Source organism: Scyliorhinus torazame, chromosome 1 (genome assembly GCF_047496885.1).
Source record: "Scyliorhinus torazame isolate Kashiwa2021f chromosome 1, sScyTor2.1, whole genome shotgun sequence".
Taxonomy (NCBI): Eukaryota; Metazoa; Chordata; class Chondrichthyes; order Carcharhiniformes; family Scyliorhinidae; genus Scyliorhinus; species Scyliorhinus torazame.
Window position 1 is genome coordinate 95,412,111 of NC_092707.1, and position 23,259 is coordinate 95,435,369.

The following is a 23,259-nucleotide window of genomic DNA, read 5'->3' on the forward strand; positions in this document are numbered from 1 at the left end:
GGTATACAGAGGGAGAATTCAGAATGTCCAAATTACCTAACAGCACGTCTCTCGGGACCTGTGGGAGGAAACTGGAGCACCCGGAGGAAACCCATTCAGCCACAGGGAGAATGTGCAGACTCCACACATACAGTGGCCCAAGCCGGGAATCGAACCTGGGACCCTGGAGCTGTGAAGCAACAGTGCTTTCCACATAGAGAATTTAAAAAAGCACTAAAGATTCCAAATCTTTTCCGTAGAAACATGATCAAAAATGCTGTAACGCAATGAGTTCAAAAATGCCAAGCTTTTCCATTGGACTCAAATTGCCTTGGGACCAACCCAAGAAATGCTCCTGTTTCATTTCTAGAAATGTTCATTTGCATCAGTCATGCTTAAAAGAACATCACACATCACACTCCAGGAGTTTTCATGTCCTTTGATTCACCACAAGCAACTTTTTGGGAGATTTGCTGCTATTATATGATAAAACATTCTATTGTTAATTGAGAAAAGTCCAATTTATTATCAGCGCACAGCAGAGTACCTATTAATAAACATACACACCAGCTCACATGCACACAAATGCCCATTGTCTCACATAGTGATAGTGAACAAAATGTATTTTATAAAGTTTCTCTAATGTATTCTCTGTAGTTATATATGCTGTTAGTTTTCTTTTTAATTCAACCACACTTGTTATTGCTGCAAATTTGCAAGTTTTTAAACTTTACTCCTTTCTTTGATAAATTTAAATGGTTAATCTTTATTGAGACAGACGTTTCTGGGATGTTGACATCATTATAAAAAGGTTTGTCATCAATACAAATCCAGGAATTTGGAGAGTAAATTACCAGACAAATTTATGCTGCTCTACTGTTAGCCTTGCCAAAGCTGATGAAGTCCTTGCTTGCTCTGAGGTTCCCTATCGATCTTAATAATGCTTGCAAAAATGTTGGATTTGCAATATTTAGAGCTGGAAATGGCATAGAGGATCCCAGTGATGACATGGTTTTAAAGACCAATGAAGCTGTAGAGTCTCACTCCAGAATTCTTTCAAGAGGAGATTTTTTTACTTGTCTTGACAAATGTTATGTCAGTCTTGTTAACTATTAATGCTGGGAGGCAATAATTATCAGTGTCTTTGTTTTGATACTGTAGAAGAAAATGACTCCATCAAATGCAAATTAGATCACAATAGTGGATAGAACATGAGTATTTTGAGATGTGACATGAAGTTAGGATGGACATGCAAAATCAAATCTGGAATAGGACATTAGGTCCTATGAGCCTGCTTCACCATTCAATATGATCATGGATGATCTCCTACTGCACCTTCCCATACTATTACCATAAGCCATAATTCCCTTAGTGATCAAAAGATTATTAATCTTCAATATAGTCAATGACTGCGTATCTGCAGTAGATGGGATAGAGAATTGCAAAGATTGACAACTTTTTTTTGTAAAATATTTTATTAAGGCATTTGTGATTTTATAAAAATAACAATAAACCATATACAAACAACTCTAAACATAGTGCAAAGACCCTCTACCTCCCTCACAGGTCCCACCTTCCTAAAACAGTAATGTAGACTAACCCCCCGCCCCCCCCGCTGACTGTTAATTTTCTCTAAAGAAGTCGACAAATGGCTGCCACCTCCAGACGAACCCTAGCATTGACCCTCTTAGGGAAAGATTGATAACTCTTGAGTCAAGAAATTTCTCCTCATCTCAATTGTAAATAGCCAATCCCTTACTCAGTGACTCCTCGTTCTAGATTCCCCATTCTTCCGCCATCTATCCCATGAAGTCCTTTGAGAATTTTATAAAGCTCAATGTAATCATCATTCATTCTTTAAATTCCATGGAATACAGTCTGAGTCAACTCGATCTTCCATCATAGGACAATCTGCTCATCGCAGGAATCAGTCTAGTGAAGCTTTGTCATGTCCCCTCCAAGGCTAATATGTCCTCCTTTTTGTAAGGGGACCAAACTGGACACTACTTCAGGTGTGGTCTCACCAAAATCCTGTATAATGACGGTACAACGTCTTCACTTCTGGTCTTGCCAGTGGCACACACAACCTTTGAACAAATTTTTTAAATGCCCTAATCCTGTTGTAATAAAAATTAACTTTATTTGCTTTTCAAACTGCTTGCTGTACCTGCATGTTAACTTTCTGTGATTTAGGTACAATACACCCAAGTCTTTCTGTATCCCAGTCTCCCGCTATTTAAAACATATTCTGCTTTTCCATCTTTTTCTTCCAAAATGGATAACGTCACACTTCCCCACACTGTCCATATTCCTTTGCAGCCACTTTGTGTCGTCCTCACAGTTTACTTTCCCACTGTCTATTATCAGCAAACTTGATTACACTTGGTCCCTTCATCAAAATCATTGGTATAGCACAGTGGTTAGCACTGTTGCTTCACAGCGCCCGGTTCGATTCCACTTGGGTCACTGTCTGTGCGGAGTATGCACATTCTTCCTGTATCTGCGGGGGTTTCCTCCGGGTGCTCTGGTTTCCGCCCACAAGTCCCGAAAGACGTGCTTGTTAGGTGAATTGGACATTCTGAATTCACCCTCGGTACCCGAACAGATGCCGTAGTGTGCCGACTAAGTGCTTTTCACAGTAACTTCACTGCAGTGTTAATGTAAGCCTACTTGTGACACTGATAAAGATTATTATTATGTTAATGTAGCAACCTAGAGAGGAGAACGGTACTTTTGAACCCTAACACTAAAACTTTCCCCTCAGAAATCTTTTTGTGCCTGGGTTTTTGTCGACTAATTGGGAGAGATTTGTTTGCTCCAGTTATTCAATAACTCCATTAACACTGTACCATGCAACTACCAGGATGGCAGAAGGTGAACTAGGTGAGCAGGGGTCTTATTTTCATCTAGCTATTCCTAAATTCTTTTGAATGACATTCAATATTTACATAGAATTTACAGTGCAGAAGGATGACATCGTTATGTCATCGTTTAGTAGCATTTGCCCATCTACCCCGTTATTCGCTCATTAATTTCTTCAGGGCCAATTCAACAATTCAAAACACTTTGTTACTATGCCCTCTTCTGCTTTGGTATGTTAAGGCTTAATAGCCTGAGTCAGTGTGCGTATGGCTGCTGCAGTCGTGTTTTTAAAAATCATGGTTTTTAAAAATCCTAGATTTGTGGCTACAAGAGGTACAATTAAAGCATCGCAAAATTCTGTTTATATTAAGAGGGTTCCCTGGGGACTAGATAATTAGAGACATTGTGTTCAGCTTAGTAAGATGATGTAGTTAATAGGAACAACCAGGGGCTGACGCAGCCTCTGGAGTTTGAGTTTAGTTTTAGATTGGGACGTGAACAGAAGACCAGCAGCTGATCTCAATACAGCTCAATGAAAGATCTGTCTGTAGATAGACTAGTGGTTTCTTTCCAACCAGTTCAGTTAAAGATCTGCCTGTGACGGCAGCACGGTAGCACAATGGTTAGCACGGTTGCTTCACAGTTTCAGCATCCCAGGTTCGATTCATGACTTGGGTCACTGTCTGTGCCGAGTCTGCATGTTCTCCCCGTGTCTGCGTGGGTTTCCGCCGGGTGCTCCGGTTTCCTCCCACAGTCCAAAGATGTGCAGGTCAGGTGGATTAGCCATTCTAAATTGCCCTTAGTGTCCAAAAAAGGTTAGGTGGGGTTACGGGGATAGGTGGGGTTACGGGGATAGGGTGGGGGTGTGGGGATAGGGTGGAGGTAGGGTCTTAGGTAGGGTGCTCTTTCCAAGGGCCGGTGCTGACTCGATGGGCCGAATGACGACCTTCTGCACTGTAAATTCTACCCGGAAGTAATGACTGTAAGAAATCAAATATTTATTATACCTATTACATTACACCTCCTCCTCCCACGCCCGGCCCACACTTAGGCCAGGGTTCTACGTCTTAGAGGCTCCTGGATTAAGGGGGGTAACTCTGCACCCCCTTATCTAGGTAGATCGTACTCGGGTGAGGCCCTAAGGACTCTGAGGTTGCAGATCCTTTGGCCTCCAAAAGTCCGATACATCTTCCATCTCGATGGCACGAGGGGAGAGATCCTTTGCCATCTTTGTTCGCGGATGTCTCCTGAACAGCTGCTATTCCGGATCCGGAGTGGTATAACGAATCGGGGAGTGCCGTTTGCAGGCCGAAGGGCTGCAGTTCCGCTGTGCTTGGCCTGGTAGTTGCTGCTGGACCCCTTGCGACTGCTGTAAGCAAAGTCTCCATGTCGGAGTCTGGGTCGGATGAGTTGACCTCCCGCATCTCTGACTCGAGGGGCTCACCTGCCTCGCTGGGTGTCACCAGTGGCTGCTCCAGATGAGGGGGCACCACTGATCATGGGGACTGTGGTCTGTCCTCGTGGACCTGCAAGGCTCAGCTGTGGAGGTCGTCCACGTGCCTGTTTGGTTCTTTACCCTGTATTCGTACAGAGTATGAAACCAGCCCTGATTGCTTCACAATCGTTGCTGGGATCCACAATGTCCCGTCGGCGAATTTCCAGACGTAAACAGCATTGCCTGCTAAAAATTCCTTGATCGGTCTGGCCCGTCTCGACTCAACGTGTTGCTGCTGGTCGCAGATCTATTCCCCGATGTCTGGCAAGACGAGACTCAACCCAGTGCGCAGCCAACGTCCAATTAACAGTTCCGAGGGTGCCACTCCTGTGGTGGCGTGTGGTCTTGTAGTAGAAAAGGAAACGGGCGAGGCGGGTCTCCGGGGAACCTGAGGTCTGTTTCCGCATGCCTGAGTTTAAACGTCTGCATTGCCCGTTCGGCCAAACCGTTGATATAGGGCAGTAAGGTGCAGTTCATACATGACGGACTCCGTTTTGTTTCAGAAAGTCAGCAAATTCCAAACTCGTAAAAGTGGTGTCGTTGTCCAACACCAGTACCTCAGGAAGTCTGTGAACACTAAAGGTTTGCCTGAGTCACTCAATGGTGGCTCTTGATGTCGCCGTGGTCATTCGGTGGACATGCTTCCATTTCGAATGTGCATCCACGACAATCAGATACATTGCGCCTTGAAAGGGTCCTGCAAAGTTTTCATTGAGGAGGGACCATGGTCGACCCGGCGACGCTCTGGGATGACCACTGGGAAGCCCCACAGCAGGATGCCGTCTACTAGACTGAGTTCAGCAACCTTCTTGGTGAGGGCGCACAGATCCCCTGGGAGAGCGCAATACTGGGCCCCATACAGTACTATGTAGCGGACCCTTGCCAATAGTGGGTCCGTCTATGTTTATACCTTCACCAGTGCCGCCATAAACGGGAAAGAGTCCATAAAATCTAGGGCTGCGATTACCTCGTCTGACGTGGCAGGTGTATGCATGCTGATGGGCAACGGGAGGTGGCTGAGAGCATCCGTATGCTGAATCTTTGTTCCTGGGCGATGCTCCAACACTTATTCATACGCTGCCAGGAACAGAGCCCAGTGCTGAAAGCAGGCGGAAACCACGAGGGGGGATTGCCCTATCCTCCTTGAACAACCCGAACAGGGGCTTATGGTACGTATAAGCCTCTTTTTTATGGGCTGGTTTAGCACAGTGGGCTAAACAGCTGGTTTGTAATGCAGAACACGGCCAGCAGCGTGGGTTCAATACCCGTACTGGCCTCCCCGAACAGGTGCCGGAATGTGGCGACTAGGGGCTTTTCACAGTAACTTAATTGAAGCCTACTTGTGACAATAAGCGATTATTATTATTATTATTATTATTATTATTATTATAAATAAGCAGTGAATGTATGTCCGTAGACAAAATGGTGGAATCGCTTCACCCGAAGACCAACGGCAACCCTTCTTTCTTGATCTGTGTGTAATTCCGCTCTGCTGGCGTCAGGGTGCGTGAAGCAATCGCAATGGGTTGCTCTGTACTATCATCCATTCGGTGCTCCAGAACAACCCTGATGCCATCAGATGAGGCATTGCAGGTTAACAACAAAGACTTGGACGGGTCAAAATGGGACAGCAGATGTGAGGATGATAGACACTGTTTCATTTCGTCAAAAGCCATCTGTAGCGGCACGTCCCAAAACCATTGTTGACCTACGTTAATAACAGGTGCAGTAGGGCCAACACCGTCCCCAAATTTGGGATAAATGTTCCATAATAGAGGCACAAGAAAGAACAGAGTTCCGTCGGATCCTTGGGCACGGGAGCCTGTTGGATCGCTCATACCTTGTTGTCCACTTGGTGCAAGCCATTCCTGTCCACCCTGTAACCTAAAAAGACCACCTCTTTCGTCTGGAATATACACTCTTGCAGCATAGGCGGACCTTGACTGCCTCAAAATGACATAGAACCTCCACCAGGTTCTTCATGTGTTCCTGGTCGAAAGAACCGGTGAGTAATAAGTCATCCATGTAAACTGCTACCTCTGGCACCCCTCGGAGAATATTCTCCATCAACCCTGACCCTTTACAAGAATCCGCCTCCATCTTCCCCCACAGAGCCTCCATCTTCTTACTCCAGACCCGCACCTTCTCCGCATTCACCACCTAGTAATAGTGCAACAAATTCGGAAGAGCCAATTCCCCCGACTGCCACCCCTTTTGGAGCACCGCCTTCCTTCGCCTCGCTACCTTCCCTGCCCTCACAAATGACAAAACCAGCCTACACCCCTCGAAAGAATAACTTTGGCAAAAAGACCGGCAGACACTGGAACAAAAACAGAAACCGTAGCAGAATTTTGACTGCTGCACCCGACCTACCAATGACAAAGGGAGACTGTCCCATCTCCCCAAATCCTCCTTCAGCCTCCCCGTCAGACTTGTGAAATTTAGCTTACGAAGTCGTGCCCAGTCCCACACCAACTGCATCCCCAAATACCTAAAGTGAGTTGTCGCTGCACAAAATGGCAACCCTTGCACTCCCACCCCTGCACCTGGAGAAGACACCACAAAATACTCACTCTTTCCTAAATTCCATTTATACCCCAAATTTCCCTACCAGCCCCATTATGTCCCCCACCAATGGTCCGAAATGTACAGCAGCAGATCATCTGCATAAGCGACACCCCATGCTCCATTCCCCACCCTCATATATTCCCCCTCCATAGGTCCAAATCCCTCAGCGCAATAGCCAAAGGCTCAATCGCCAACGCCAAGAAGCATCCCTGACTCGTTCCCCGGAATAGTAGGAAGTACTCTGAATTCGTATCATTCGTCCACACATGTTGCACAAACTTGGGCCCAATCCCAAACTTCTCCAGCACCACAAACAAATAACTCCACTCCTCACAGTCAAACACCTTCTCCGCATCTAATACCACCACCACCTCTAACTCCCTCCTGCCTGCCGGAGAAAGCACCACATTCAGCAGCAACCGACATTCGACAACTGCCTGCCCTTGATGAACCCTGTCTGATCCTCCTCCACCACCTTCAGGAGACACTCCTCTAGCCTCACCGCCATCACCTTCGCCAGTATCTTGACATCCATGTTCAGTAGAGAAATGGGCCTATATGACCCACACTCCACGAGGTCCTTTGCCTTTTTAAGTAACAAATGAAATGGATGCCTGCCTCATTGTCTCTGGCAACACTTCCTTCCACATTGCACCCACAAACTTTCCCACCATCAGCAGCGCCAACGTATCCTTAAACCCATCCGGCCCCAGTGCCTTTCCCGATCGCACCTTCCCTATCACTGCCTGCACTTCCTCCACCTTCAATGGCTCCACTAACCTGGCCCGCTCCTCCTCACCCACCTCCAGCCACTCCAGTCGCTCCAGAAACTCCTTCATCTCCGATTCATCCTCTGGCGGCTCCGACTTATACAAACCCCTGTAAAGGTCCTCAAATATATTATTCACTTGCTCCAGTGCCACCACCACCCCACCATTCCACCCCTAATCTGCACAATCTCCCTCACCGCTGCATACCGACAGAGTGGTCGGCCAGCAATCGACTGGCCTTCTCAACATACTCTTACACAACCCCCACTGTGCTCGCCTCAACTGCCAAACCCCCCTCCCCGTGGACAGGAGATCAAACTTTGCCTGCAACTCCTTCTCACCAAGAGCCCCAGCTCCAGATCCTCCGCATATCTTCCACCAACCTCCAAAATCTCCTTTATCAGCCACTGCCACTCCTCCTGAGCCTCCCTATCCACCTTTGCCTTGAATGAAATGACCTCACCCCTCACTTTTGCCTTCAACGCCTCCCAAACCACCGATGACGAGATGTCCCCATTTCGGTTAAACCCCACAATCACCACCCCCATCTTGATGCAAAAACTCGAGTCCGTCAACAAGCCCACATCTAGCCTCCACGCCGGACCCTTCTCCAAGACCACATGCACCCAGTGCGGAGCATGGCCCAATACCACAATCGCCAAATACTCTACCTTCTTCACCCCAGCCAGCAGCGCCTTCTCTATCATAAAAAAGTTGATCCTCGAGTACACCTTATGAACCTCCATGGATCCATCCCTCCCATCTCCATCATGAACCGGGCTAACACCCCTCCCCACCCCCCCCAGTATCAACTGGTGAGTATCACCTCTCTTCCATCACTATAGTGTACCTGCCCCCCTGATCTGCCGCCACCACCGGATCCATCTGGAACCTCAACCGTTTACCCACCAGCACCGCCACCCCCCAGGCTCTACTGCCGAAGCCCAAATGGAACACCTGGCTCACCCAACCATTCCTTAGTCTTATCTGGTCCTTTAATCTTAGGTGGGTCTCCTGTAACAACACCACATCTGCTTTCAGGCCCTTTAAATGCGAGAAAACCCGCGCTTTCTTCACTGGTTCCGCCAATCCTCGCACGTTCCACATCACTACTGTTACCGGGGTCTCTCACCCCCGCCATCCTACCCACCATGACCGTCCTTCCAGGCCCCGCCTAGCAGGCAGCCCCAGTCATCATCACCCCCCTTTCTAGAAACCCCTCTACCACTCCCTCTTGAAAACACCTCACCCAATATCGTCCCCATCTCTCCCATCATCCCCATCTCTCTCACCATTCACACCTCCCAGGCCTATCAAAACCTGCCCATACAGTGTCCCTCCACCCACTTTGCCCCCGTTAACTAGTTAACTATGTTTGCTAGCGCGACGGCCCTGCCAGAACATCCTCCCTCACACTGAAAAACCCCCACTTCAACTCCAATGCCCCAACCCACCCCTTCCAAACTCCCCATACCCTATGTCCTGAGAAAAAAAACCAAACCCCAACAACCATAAATCCCAAACCATCCAGCCCAAACCCCTATTACACTAAAAATGTTAACCATAACACCCATACAAGGAAGAAAACAACAAGAAAAACAAGGAAAAACCCATCAACGTCCAAATTCAGTCCAGTCCCAGGCCTTATTCCTTCACAAATGCCTCCACCATCATCTCGAAATAATAGTCCCTGCCGTTGTGCGTGACTCGTAGATTCTCTCGAGTGCACCAAATCACATGTTATGCTTGTATAATGCAGCCTTGGCTCAATCGAAGGCTGCCTGCCTCCTTGCCAGCTCCTTCGCCAAGTCCTAGTATATGCGTATACCCTTGCCGTCCCACTCAACCTAGAACTCAAATATTTTTTATACCTATTATATTACACCTCCTACTCCCCGAAGGGTCTCTCGCTCTGGGTATTTATGTCCCAGAGGCCCCTGGATTAAGGGGGTAGCTTGCCCCCCCCCCCCCCCTTCATAATAATAATCTTTATTGTGACAAGTAGGCTTACATTAACACTGCAATGAAGTTACTGTGAAAAGCCTCTAGTCGCCACATTCCGCACCTGTTCGGGTACACAGAGGGAGAATTCAGAATGTCCAAATTACCTAACAACACGTCTTTCGGGACTTGTGGGAGGAAACCGGAGCACCCGGAGGAAACCCACACAGACACAGGGAGAACATGCAGACTTCTCAAAGATAGTGACCCAAGCCGGGAATCAAACCTAGGACCTTGACGCTATGAAGCAACAGTGCTAACCACTGTGCTACCATCTAGGTAGATCGAACTCAGGTGAGGCCCCCGGGACTCTGAGGTTGCAGATCCCTCAGCCTCCTGCAGGGTTATAACATCTGCAATTTCCACCTTTGCTTCCTTCAGCATCCTTGGATACGTTTCATTGAATCCTGGTAATTTATCAGCTTTGAGTGCAACCAAACCTCCTGATATCTCTTTTTCAGTATCTAGCCCCTCCCATTTTTTTTAGATATTTAGCCCATCCCATGTCTTGATTAACAGTGACTCAGCCAAGTGTGGATTAATTATCTCCCCCTTCATGGTGATTTTAGCAGTTCCATTTTTCTTGGTAAAGCCACATACAAAGTACTTACTTTGCATCAAAGCCATGCTCTGTGCCTTCATTCAGAGATCACCCTTTTGGTCCCTAATCACTTGCCCTGTCATCACTGTTCTTTTACTATTTCTATGTTAATAAAAGACTTTTGGATTCCCCTTTATGTTAGATGCCAGTCTCTTATAGTCTTTCTTTGTCTTGCTGATTTCCTTCTTCACTGCTTCTCTGAATTGTTGACAGTCAGCCTGCTTTTAATTTGCATTACAAACCTGACATCTAGCATATGCACCTTTTTTACTAAATCATCTTAGTCTCTATCTCTTTTGTCATACAGAGAGCTTCAACTTTGGTTGTCCTACCTTTCCCCCTTGTAGAAATTTACCTCGGCTGTACCTGAATTATCTCTTTAAAGCAGCCGGATGTTCCGTTACAATTTTGCCTGTCAATCTTTACTTCCTACTTACCCGCGATAGGACAGTTCCATACTCAACCCATTGTATTTAACCCTCATCCAATTCATTATTTTTACTTTCGATTTCTTCTTGTCCTTTTCGAAAGCTCATCTAAATCTTTTGATTTGAGGGCAAAACTCAACATTGCATGCCCATTATAGCCTCACAAAGAAGTGAAATGCAACTGACAACTGTAGAGTCTTACAATCCTCATGCGGGGAGAATGTGCAGATTCCGCACAATGATCCAAGCCGGGAATCGAACCTGGGACTCTGGTGCTAACCACTGTGCTACCGTGCCGCCCTGGTGGAAGATATCAAGAAAAAAGATTGCGGATGCTGTAAATCTGAAATAAAAACATAAAATGCACATTATTATACTTTACCTTAAATCATTTCCCTTCTATTCTAAAACCTGCAATGACATTTTTATGACCGTTTTGCAGAATATGCCGCATGTGTAGAGAGAAACAGAGTTAATATTTCAGGTTGATGATGTTTCATTAGAATTTATTATATCAGTATCGTTCTCCCTCTGTACCTTTTTAGGTGGAGAATCGTGCTGGGGAAAGCCTTTCAAGGATGAATTCAAACACAACCTCTCACATGCAGGCCGAGGCATCCTGAGCATGGCCAACTCGGGGCCCAACACCAACAAGTCCCAATTGTAAGAAGCTGTCCAATAACCTTCATTTTTGTTCCAATCCTTCAAGTGAGCCAAGACAATTGCAAACTGTATTTTGTTAACTTTACTGACAGAAATATGTTCATAAAATTCCCTTTCTGAAGTCTATTATTTCAAACATTTTGATTATTTCTCCTCAAAGGGATAAAGCACGTGATATGTTTAAATTCTAGCCTTTCATGGCAACTGAACCATTAAGAGTGTTAGTGGAAGAAAATACTCCACTTTAATTTAATTATGTAACATTCTCATAGAATCCTGATTCCCATGATTTCAGGCACTGAATGAGAATCCTACAATATGCAGGCATGAAATACTAGTTACTTGATTTCTGTTGTTCACTGCACTGAATTCTGTTAGTCCATTAGTTTCTGTTTACATGGTGAGTTCTTCAATTCGGCAAAGTTATTATAATATTTATTCACAGTAATTTCATTTCAGGGTTAATGTAAGCCTACTTGGGCAGCACGGTAGCACAAGTGGATAGCACTGTGGCTTCACAGCGCCAGGGTCCCAGGTTCAATTCCCCGCTGGGTCACTGTCTGGTGCGGAGTCTGCACGTTCTCCCCGTGTCTGCGTGGGGTTCCTCCCACAGTCCAAAGACATGCACGTTAGGTGGATTGGCCATGATAAATAGCCCTTAGTGGTGACCAAAAAAGGTTGGGAGGGGTTATTGGGTTATGGGGATAGGGGGGAAGTGAGGGCTTAAGTGGGTCGGTGCAGACCCGATGGGCCTAATGGCCTCCTTCTGTACTGTATGTTCTATGTGACATTAATAAAGATTATTACTATGAAGAATGTAGTTTCCCAAAAGTAATCCAAGTCATCAAAAATCTCTAATACCAAGAATCTTTGGCAGAGACTGGGAAGAGATCAGTGCCTGTCCTCTGAGCAAAGAAACTGTCAGAAGGACAAAAATAAAAGCAGAATTATTTCTTGGTAAATGTGATGTGTCTTGTGCATAGCGAGGATGCAGTTATGTTCTAATGTTTAAGTAGAACTGTACTACCCTTTATGGTTACTGAGTTGTTTAGCAGGAGAACTATGTTGTAGGACTGTAGGGAATCGGAATCTAGTGTGTAATGTGGTCACATCGTTTAGTCACAATGTTTAGTTTAAAAAAAATCTTTATGACCTTAATAAATATCTGCAGAGTAATGAGAAATAGTGAAGATTTAGTTTCATTAAATGGATGGAATAGTGTGAAATGGAACAAAAGAAATGAGTTCACTGCTGGACTCCACATCTCCATCAAAGCAACCAAATTGGAAGTCATTATAATGTAATTTAATTTCAAAGGATTAGATCCAAACGTTCAACATTTACATTCAAATATAATAGGTATGTTTTTTAGTGCCTCCTCTTCTACCACTTGTCTAATAACAAACTTCAGAAAAACAGATAATGGGTTTTGTGTTGGAAGCCTATGACACCATAAATTAAGCCTCTTTAAATATCAAGCAGTAATGACCATAAAGAAAGTGTTTGTTTAATGTGTATTAAACGTAAAACCTGTTTATCTTTCCAATTGTAGAAAATGTTAGTTTCTAGCTTGTTACTGTCCTGTTTTGGATCCTTTAAACCGGGAGATAAAAGCTTTTTTTTAAATTGACGTTTTTTGCTTTAATAATTTGTTCCTTCCAGCAACCATTCACTGTTTCCATTTGTACCCAACTTAAAGCAGCAATGCAATTTATAAGCTGATCAAGGTGTCGAAAAATGACATCCACAGCTCAAGAGTATGTTTTTATAATTGTCTCTTCTGCCTCCTCAGCTTCATCACATTCCGTTCATGTGTCTATCTGGATAAGAAGCACACAATCTTTGGAAGGTAAGTGATACTTAATACTATCAGTGCATGGTAGTGGGCAAGGAAAGAAAAACTTCCTATGTTGGAAATACACAGCAGGTTAGTCAGCAGCTGTAAAGAGAAAAGACAAGTTAATATTTTGGGGGTACACCTTTGTCGTAGATCTTTACAAAAATGGGTATCTGTAGCTTTTTATTTTGAAGACCAAGAAGACCAGAGTCGTTCTTCTTTTCGAGGCGTATGCAGAAATATTGCCTTTTCCCCCTATCTCTTTAACCAAATTTTTGTTTTACTTTTCCTACTACTGTAATGCAACCACATAAGGAAAAGCAGAAATCAAATTGCTTCCTCCATGCTGTAAGTTTCAGCTGATGTTAGGTGACAGGGAAGAAAAAGGAAATAAGTAATTCTCATTAGCTTCACAAGATGTAGGGCTAGATTTTATAGCCTCCTGCTGGGCATATTTTCTGTGTGGAACACATAGAATATAAGGGGTGCCCAGCCCATTACTTTCCAGCCCACCCTGAGCTGTCCCCCATAATATGTGCGATGGGCGCCACTGAATTCAGCAGCCTTTCTGCCATATTTAATGTAAGCAGAAATATGCTCTGGTGCGGCCAGATCATATTTGAAGCAAGTTTGAAAAAGGGCAGGAAGGAAGTCCATAGAAACAATGCAGAAGGAGGCCATTCAGCCCATCGAGCCTGCACCGACCTTCCAAAAGGGCACCCTACCTATTGCCCCCCCCTTCATCCTTTGTCTCCAGCCCCTCCCTGCCCTTAAAACCCAGGGCTTACCAGTCTCAGTCAAGAATTGCTCTTTGATTTGATTTGATTTGATTTATTGTCACATATACCAAAGTACAGTGAAAAGTATTTTTCTGTGGCCGAGAGAACGTACACAGTACGTACATAGTAGACAAAAAGAATAATCAACAGAGTACATTGACAAATGGTACATCGACAAACAGTGATTGGTTACAGTGCGGAACAAGGGGCCAAACAAAGCAAATACATGAGCAAGAGCAGCATAGGGCGCCGTGAATAGTGTTCTTTCCGGGAACAGATCAGTCCGAGGGAGAGTCGTTGAGGAGTCTTGTAGCTGTGGGGAAGAAGCTGTTTCTATGTGTGGATATGCGGGTCTTCAGACTTCTGTACCTTCTGTCTGATGGAAGGGTCTGGAAGAAGACAATGCCTTCCTGAGGCAGCGGGAGGTGTATACATAATCAATGTGAGGGTGACAAGCTTGTGTGATGGGCTGAGTTAACCACACTCTGCAGTTTCTTGCGATCTTGGGCCGAGCAGTTGACATACCAAGCTGTGATGCAGCCGGATAGGATGCTCTCTATCGCACATCTGTAGAAATTTGAGAGAGTCGATGCAGACATGCCAAATTTCTTTAGCTTCTGTAGGAAGTAGAGACGTTGTTGGACTTTCTTGACTATTGCATCAACGTGAGTGGACCAGATGTTATTTGCATGGGCATGATTGTAAGTTAGCATACTGCCCCTACTGCATCCCCTTGCAGTCCTTGCCACCATTGAGCTCTGGAACTATTGGCCAATCATATTGGGTGGCCACTCTCAAGGGCGGGGCCTCCTTCCACTGAGGGACGGAAGTCGCAGTCACCTAGTTTACCCTGCTGGAAATGTGTCATGGCTGGGGGTGACAGGCTCCTTTCCAGTGCATCGGCTGCTAGCTGACTTTTCTTCTGGGGCAGTTATGCGAACTTACAATTATGCCCATGCAAATAACACCTTAAACTGCAGCTGCCAGTGATTCCTGGTAGTTTCAAAACAGTTGCGGTTGTAAAGCTGAAAGAAATTTCCTCACAACATAGTCAGTTTGTGTGTAGGACTTGGAAAAAAATCTGAAAAGTGAAACTGGGATCTAGAGGACTGTGGAAGGAGATGAATAGGGTTCAGCTCTTCCAGTGCCAAACATGTTGCCGAAAACCCAGGAGAATATAGATTTTCAAATTGTGGTCTTCTAATCCTATTTGTTCCGTGAGGGGACCATGTGTTGTCTGTAATACCATCAGCTCTCTCTCTGTCCCCCTCGGATTTGTCTTTATTTGTTGCCTTACCGGCATGTTATTTCCTGCAGCTGGATACTAATGAAAAACTGTTTTCAATTTTAGTGGCCTGCACTCTTTTTGATACTAACATTTAAACTTTGGGACTCCTGTCTTCGTTCAGTGTTGTATTTCCACAGGATTCTCACGGCAGGTAATACAAAATCCACTGACTTACAGTGTAAGAAATCATTTCAATTTTGCTTCATGGTTACACTGTTGTAAATTTTAAAGAAAGATTGACCATAGAAAGGAGGCAAAAGTATGAATTCCACCACTGACATATGAAATTCATATCTATCTGCTGCGTTTCACAGTTTTAATTTCTTCATAGATTTGCCCACGAGTTGCATTCATGCTGTGCATGTCTGTGAATGTGTATAGGTAAAAGTTGCTTCATCCTTCATTCGCAGTAATTACAAAGATCCAGTTGAACCGGTGATCTATTGATAGTGCAGTTGGAATTCTGAGAGCTTTGTTGGCTTCTGACAGCCCCCTCACGTGTCTTGTTTGAAATTCTTCACAATGGACTTTCAAAAAAAAAGTGAAGATTAGCCTTTGTTGTGCATTCGCAATGCCCATTTTCACAAACTTCACGCCCCACCCCGTCGCCATGTTGTCCCCCAAAACATTGAGTTCAAAATCTGTTTTGTCATTCATTTATCAACCTCTGTTCCCAGGGTTAGCCTGTACTCTTCAATCCTCTAATTTTGGTCTCCGGTCCCCTCCTTCTATTCCATGACAGCCACCTGGGCCTAATGTTTAAAACCCCCTCCCTCCGATCTCAGCAAATAACTCCTTTTTAATCATGATTTTTCTCATCTCTGCCAACGATTTTATTACTGCGATGTGACCATTTCCTCCCCTGTGAAGTGCCTTCAAACATTTTCTATGTAAAATGCACTGGGGAAGGTTTCGTTTATTCAGTCACTTATTGGAAGGTGTATCTCAAGGTGGGAAAGAGAAACAAAGGGAATACAAACACATCATCACTAATTGTTGCACCATAGCTGAGCAAGCTCACAAAAAAGGCAAACTAAGCTTTCTTTCCAAGAGGATAGAATTGGAAAACTGGGGAGATTTGCTAAATCTGTATCAAATCTTGGTTAGATTGCACCTAGAATACTATTTTATAATAAGCTGTCATGTGAGAGTACCTTTAAGAAATGGGTGTTTAAGAAATGTTTGGCTGCTCATGTTACTGCAGTGATGTCAGAGTGGGGGTGGAGCTGAGTTCTGGCTCTTTTTTAGTTTCACTTTGAGAAAAGCTTGGGTGTGTCTTTTTGGTTTCGTTTTCAGTGTTGGAGTTGAAGCCAGACAAAGCAGGTGTACTGTTGTACTCTCTGCCATGAAAAGACTATCTCTTAATCATTTGGTGAATTCAGAATTATAAATGTCCTCAGTAGTGAATGCAAGCCTGATGTGCTTCTGTTAAAGGTTATTTTTTTGTAAGTCTTCTGAATATTAAAAGGACAGCGTACGCATTACTTAGTGTTGTATTCTTTGGGGGTTCTATTTGAATTGATGGTTGCTAAGATATTCACTGTATGTTTTAAAAAGGTTAACTTGAGTTCATAGAATAAACATTGTTTTGCTTTTAAAAAATACTTTTCCATTTCTGCTGTACCACATCTGTAGAGTGGGCTGTGTGCTCCCCATACCACAATCTATTAAAAGTTGTGGGTCAGGTGAAGTCCATGATACACTTTGGGGTTCTCCAAACCCTGGCCCATAACAAATTGGGGGCTCGTCCGGGATAAAAGTTTATCGATTGGATTGGCTTAGTGAACTTAAAGACAGTGAGGGGTGAGCATATTGTGGTTGCTTTTCAGGTGTGGTATTCTAGTTTAAGTAGGGAGTGTGTTGTGGACAATGGCTCTTTCAGAGGCTCAGAAGTTTTTGGGGGTGGAGACAGTCACACGCAGTACCTTACCGACAGAGACTAAAAGCAGACTGTTAGTTTTGGCAAAAACATTGCAGTTAACATTACCTGACAAAATGCGAAAAGATGAGGTAATTATGGTGGTGGCTAAGCATTTAAAGTTGCCTGAGATACAGTTTGACTCATTGGAAATGGCAAAAATTCAGTTACAACTTAAACAAATGGAACATGAGAAAGAATTAAAGCAGCTTGAATACGAAAGAGAGAGAGAGGAAAGAGAAAGGGAGATACAGATCGGGGAAAAGGATAAAGAGAGAGAGTTTGAACTTCAGAAAATGGCCATGAAACATGAAGGTCAGTTAAAATTAGCAGGCGTAAAGAGAAATGTACAATTGGATGATAGTGATGAGGATAGTGAGAAAGCGTCATAGTTGAAGGCTTGGTGGGGATCTGAGTGAAGTTGAAGTGCAATTATCAGAAACAATTTTTGATCAGATGGTTGAAAAAGAACAAGAACAGGTGGAGGATGAGGCGGATATTTAAAGTTCAGGAAAATTGACGGAGTTACAACAGAAAGATGTAGAAATAAAACGGATGTATCAGAAAGCATACACGGAAGAGGAATCTGAGTGTATACCAGAGTGTTATTACCGTAAAAGTAATGTCTTGATGAGAAAATGGAGACCTTTACATATGCAGGCGGATGAAAAGTGGGCAGAAGTTCATCAAGGATTATTGCCAATAGGGTATAGAAAGGAGGTGTTGCGAGTTGCACATGAGGTACCAGTGGGAGGTCTTTTGGGAATAAGGAAAACTCAAGCTAAAATCCAAAAACATTTTTATTGGCCTGGACAACATAAAGATGTAGTTAAATTTTGGCGATCATGTCACACATGTCAAGTGATAGGGAAATCTCAAGCAGTGATAAAACCAGCGCCCTTAATATCCATTCCAGCATTTGAGGAACCTTTTACAAGGGTTCTAGTTGATTGCGTAGGACCGCTTCCCAAAGAAAAGTGGGAATCAATATCTTTTGGCTATAATGGATGTGTCTACTCGGTTTCCAGAGGTCATTCCAGTACCTTAAATTACAGCTAAAAAGATTGTGGAGGAGTTACTTAAATTCTTTACTAAATATGGACTACCCACAGAAATACAATCGGATCAAGGATCAAATTTGACCTCCAGGTTATTCAAAGACGTTATGGATAGCTTAGGAATAAAACAATTTAAATCAACTGCGTACCACCCAAAATCGCAGGGAGTGTTAGAAAGCTGGCATCAGATATTAAAGACAATGTTGAGGGCTTATTGTCAAGATTATCCAGAGGATTGGGATAAAGGAATTCCAGTCGTACTGTTTGCAATTAGGGATGCACCTAATGAGTCAACCAAATTCAGTCCTTTTGAACTAATTTTTGGTCATGAGATAAGAGAACCACTTAAATTGATTAAGGAAAAATTGGTGAGTGAGAAATCGGAAATTACATTATTGGATTACATGTCAAATTTTAGGGAACGATTAAATAGAGCAGGTGAATTGGCTAGACAACATTTGAAAGTTGCACAAAATGTGATGAAACGGGTAGTGAACAAGAAATCCAAAGTTTGTAGTTTTGCCATTGGAGATAAAGGTTTAGTATTGTTACCAGTGGTAGGTGAGCCTTTAAAAGCAAGGTTTTGTGGACCTTATGAGATTGAAAGGAAATTAAGTGAGGTGAAATGTGTGATAAAAAAACAGATAGAAGGAAGACTCACCGAGTGTGTCATGTGAATATGCTTAAAAGGTACTTTGAAAGGGAAGGAGAGAAAAAGGAGGAGGTTTTAATGATTCTAACTCAGTGACAAACCAAATCCAGATGACTGTGAATTTGACATACCTCAAATTAAATTGGAAAATGAGGATGTTCTTAAAAATTGGGATAAATTGTTGAGTTACCTTCCAGAGGAAAAACGGACTGACCTGAAAGAGTTATTGATATCACGTGGGCAAGTTTGTAGAGATAAATTGGGAAGTACTAAAATGGCTATACATGATGTAGATGTAGGAAATGCTTTTCCAATCAAACAACATCCATATAGACTTAACCCTTTAAAATTGGCACAGGTTAACAAAGAGATTGAGTGTATGCTTAAAAATGGCATAATTGAAGTGGGTTGCAGCCAATGGAGCTCACCCATAGTAATGGTATCTAAACCAGGCGGTACCCAACGGTTGTGTGTGGACTATAAAAAGGTTAATGCAGTTACAAGAACGGACTCTTATCCTATCCCACATTTGGAGGATTGTATTGAGAAAGTGGGACAATCAGCTTTTATTTCCAAACTGGATTTACTTAAAGCTTACTGGCAGGAACCTTTTTCTGAAAGGGCGAAGGAGATTTCAGCTTTTGTGACTCCAGGTGGCATATACCAATTCAAAGTTATGCCATTTGGCATGTAAAATGCCCCAGCCACATTTCAGCGGTTAACTAACAAAGTCGTGTCAGGATTACCCAATTGTGCGGTATATAATCGACGATCTGGTAATTTTCAACCAGACATGGAAAGAACATTTAAAACATCCGATGGAGTTATTCGATCGAGTTCAGGAGGCAGGTTTGGTGATAAACCTAGCCAAAAGTGAATTTGGAAAAGCCCAAATCACCTTCTTTGAGGAGTTTCCGAAACCCTCGAGACGAAGGGAAATAATGCGATTTCTTGGCATGAGTGGATTTGATCGAACATTGGTGAAAACGTTTTGCAGCGTGATTGCTCCACTGATGGACTTGCTAAAGAAACGTCAAAAATTTCAGTGGACAGCGGACATTCAACAGGCATTTGACTGCCTGAAAGCTGTGATAACCAATGCTCATGTGTTGGAGAATTACAAGGGACTCTGTGTTGAGATTGAACTAAAGTATCTGACTTTAAAGAGAAATGCCGAGGCATAGAGAAATGGACGGATCGTGCAAGGACCTTCTTGTTCAAAGAGACTGTCAACCGAGAAGGATTTCAGGTGGAGGAAGAAGAACGGGAAAAAATAGACTATATTATTATACCTGTTTGCATGTGGGTTTTTTTAAAACGGAAATGTATATTTACTATGTGCATTTCTTAAAGGATAATGAAAAGGTGAAAAATGAAACCGTCTTGAAGTTGATGGTTTATTTTTATTTTCTTGGGGGGAGTTGTCATGTGAGAGTACCTTTAAGAAATGGGTGTTTAAGAAATGTTTGGGTGCTCATGTTACTGCAATGATGTCAGAGTGTGGGTGGAGCTGAGCTCTGGCTCTGTTTTTTAGTTTCACTTTGAGAAAAGCTTGGGTGTGTCTGTGTCTTTTTGGTTTCGTTTTCAGTGTTGGAGCTGAAGCCAGACAAAGCAGGTGTACTGTTGCTCTCTCTGCCATGCAAAGACTATCTCTTGATCATTTGGTGAATTCAGAATTATAAATGTTCTCAGTAGTGAATGCAAACCTGATGTGCTTCTGTTAAAGGTTATGCTTTTTGTAAGTCTTCTGAATGTTAAAAGGACAGTGTAAGCATTACTTAGTGTTGTATTCTTTGGGGGTTGTATTTGAATTGATGGTTGCTAAGATGTTCACTGTATGTTTTAAAAAGGTTAACTTCAGTTCATAGAATAAACATTGTTTTGCTTTAAAAAAAATACTTTTCCATTTCTGCTGTACCACACCTGTAGAGTGGGCCGTGTGCTCCCCATACCACAATCTATTAAAAGTTGTGGGTCAGGTGAACACCATGATACATTTTGGGGTTCTCTAAACCCTGGCCCATAACAAAGGATACAGAGGCATTGTAGAGAGTGCAGGGAGGATTTACAAGGATGATGCCAGAAATGGGTGGGAGTACAGATCGAGAAAGAATTGGCAGGCTGGGCCTCATTTCTCTTGAAAAGAGAAGGCAGAGGGGTGACCTAATTGAGGTCCTTATAATTATAAAATGTTTTGTTCGAGTGGATACAGAAAGAATGTTTCCTCTTGCAGTGAAGAACATAACCAGAGGCTATCAATATAAAATAGGCACCAAGAAATCCAATAGGAAATTCAGAAGAAACCGCATTACCCAAAGAGTGGTGAGAATGCAGAACTCGCTACTACAGGAAGTAGTCAAAGCGAATGGTATGGACACATACTCTAGTCGTTTTGCAATGAATGCTGAAGTTCAATTTGCCTTTTTTATTATGGGCTGTACCGCCTCTGCGTCATGAACAAAAGCACCCAGATCCCTCTGCCCAGTCGCATTTTGGATCTGCTTTCCATTTCGATAATTTGCCTTTCTATTTTTTCAGCCAAAATGTATAACCTCACACTTATCCACATTAAACTACATCTGCCAAATTTTGGCCCATTCTCCTAAGCCCATCTATATCTGTCTGTCAACTCTTTATCTCCTCTTCAGTGCCTGCTTTCCCACCTATTTTAGTATCATCCGCAAAACTCTTTATCTCCTCTTCACTGCCTGCTTTCCCACCTATTGTAGTATCAACCGCACATTTTGCTACGTTATACTCTGTCGCTGCTTGCAGATCATTTATATAGATTGTAAACAGTTGAGGTCCAAGGACTGACCCCTGCAGCACCCCGCTAGTTATAGTACGCCAGTCGGAGAAGGACCCATTTATCCCGAATCACTGCTTTCCGTCAGTCAGCCAATCCTCAATCCAATCTAGTATTCTATCCCCAATCCCCTGCGGTCTCACCTTCTGGATCAGTGTTTTATGCAGCACCTTGTCAAACGCCTTCTGCAAGTCTAGATATACCACGCCCACAGATTCCCCATTATCCACCTTGATGGTTATGTCCTCAAAGAACTCAAGCAAGTTTGTTAAGCATGACTTGTCCCTCATAAAATCGTGCTGACAGTGGTGGATTGAGCTTTGTCTTTCCAAATGTTCCGTCATCTTCTCCTTAATGATTGATTCCGGCAACTTCGTCACCACAGAGGTCATGCTAACTGGTCTATAATTTCCTATTTTTTGCCTTTCTCCCTTTTTGAATAGGAGCGTCATATTAGTGTGTTTCCAATCCACCAGGACCTTTCCAGGATCCAGGGAATTTTGAAATATCATAACCAATGCATCCACATTCTCTGCTGCCACCTCCTTTAATACCCTTGGGTGCAGGCCATCAGGTCCCGGAGACTTATCTACCTTTAATCCCATTGTTTATTCAATGCGTTCTCCCTAGTGATGGTATTGCACCAAGTTCCTCTGCATAAATTGCAGTTTTTGGAAAATTATTCCACATGTACACGTTGCATTATCATGTCACTGTAATTTAATCCTATGTTGCTGCACTCTTTGTCTATAATCTCAGTAAACTAGTAATTCTCGACCAGGATAAATATTGAGACAATGACATTAGACTTGAGTTCCCCGAAGCATTCTCACATCTAACATGCTAATTTACTTTATCCCGCTGCATCTGTGTAAATGGTTGCAGTGATGACTGCCAGTATTCTGTGTCTGAAAATAACTTGACCCTACATTTATTGATGAATCACATCATTTACACAAATGTTTGACCACCAAATGATACGAAAGAATGCGAGTCATTGCGCCTAGAACAGCGCTCGTTGTAGTTTTCTAATTTCATGTTTTCATTGTACAAACATTGACTCTTCTATTTCACTGCAAACATTGCTTTGGCCTTTTGCTGTCAGTAATATACAAAGATTGAGAAAAGTGATTGGACACATTCCATTGAGCTAAGTAGTTGTTGCCAGGAATTGAAGTCCGATCTGTTTTCTATTAAATATTTAATGGTTTTTGAGTGTGTAAAATTAGATATATTCGCAGCAAACATTTTAATTCAGCCTATTTATTACAAAAAGACTGTGGAGGAGATTTTCCACACCTCCCACAGTGTGTTTCTTGGCGGTGGAAAGTGACCCGCCATTGGCAGGTGGTGGGATTTTGGGTCCCGCCGCTGTCAATGGGATTTCCCATTGAATACACCCCCTGTGCTGCTGGAAATCCCACAGCATGGAATCGCCGTTGGTGGGACCGGAAGATCCCGCTGGCGAGAACAGACGGAAAGGTCCCACCAGGGGATCACCGTTGGCGGGACCGGAAGATCCTGCTGGTGAGAACAGACGGAAAATTCCCACCA

General features: G+C 43.5%; 1 protein-coding gene across 3 annotated transcripts in view; it reads left to right on the forward strand.

The window, feature by feature from the left end:
* The window catches only part of ppil2 (peptidylprolyl isomerase (cyclophilin)-like 2), a 593,707-nt gene that overhangs the window by 455,736 nt on the left and 114,712 nt on the right, over positions 1-23,259 (forward strand). For 2 of the 3 annotated variants that reach the window (XM_072498280.1, XM_072498297.1), the window contains 3 exons: positions 11,250-11,367; positions 13,160-13,216; positions 15,393-15,422. In XM_072498280.1, the coding sequence (XP_072354381.1) occupies positions 11,250-11,367; positions 13,160-13,216; positions 15,393-15,422 (205 nt within the window). The remainder of the gene's footprint in view (positions 1-11,249; positions 11,368-13,159; positions 13,217-15,392; positions 15,423-23,259) is intronic. The other variant, XM_072498289.1, reaches the window with a different exon arrangement.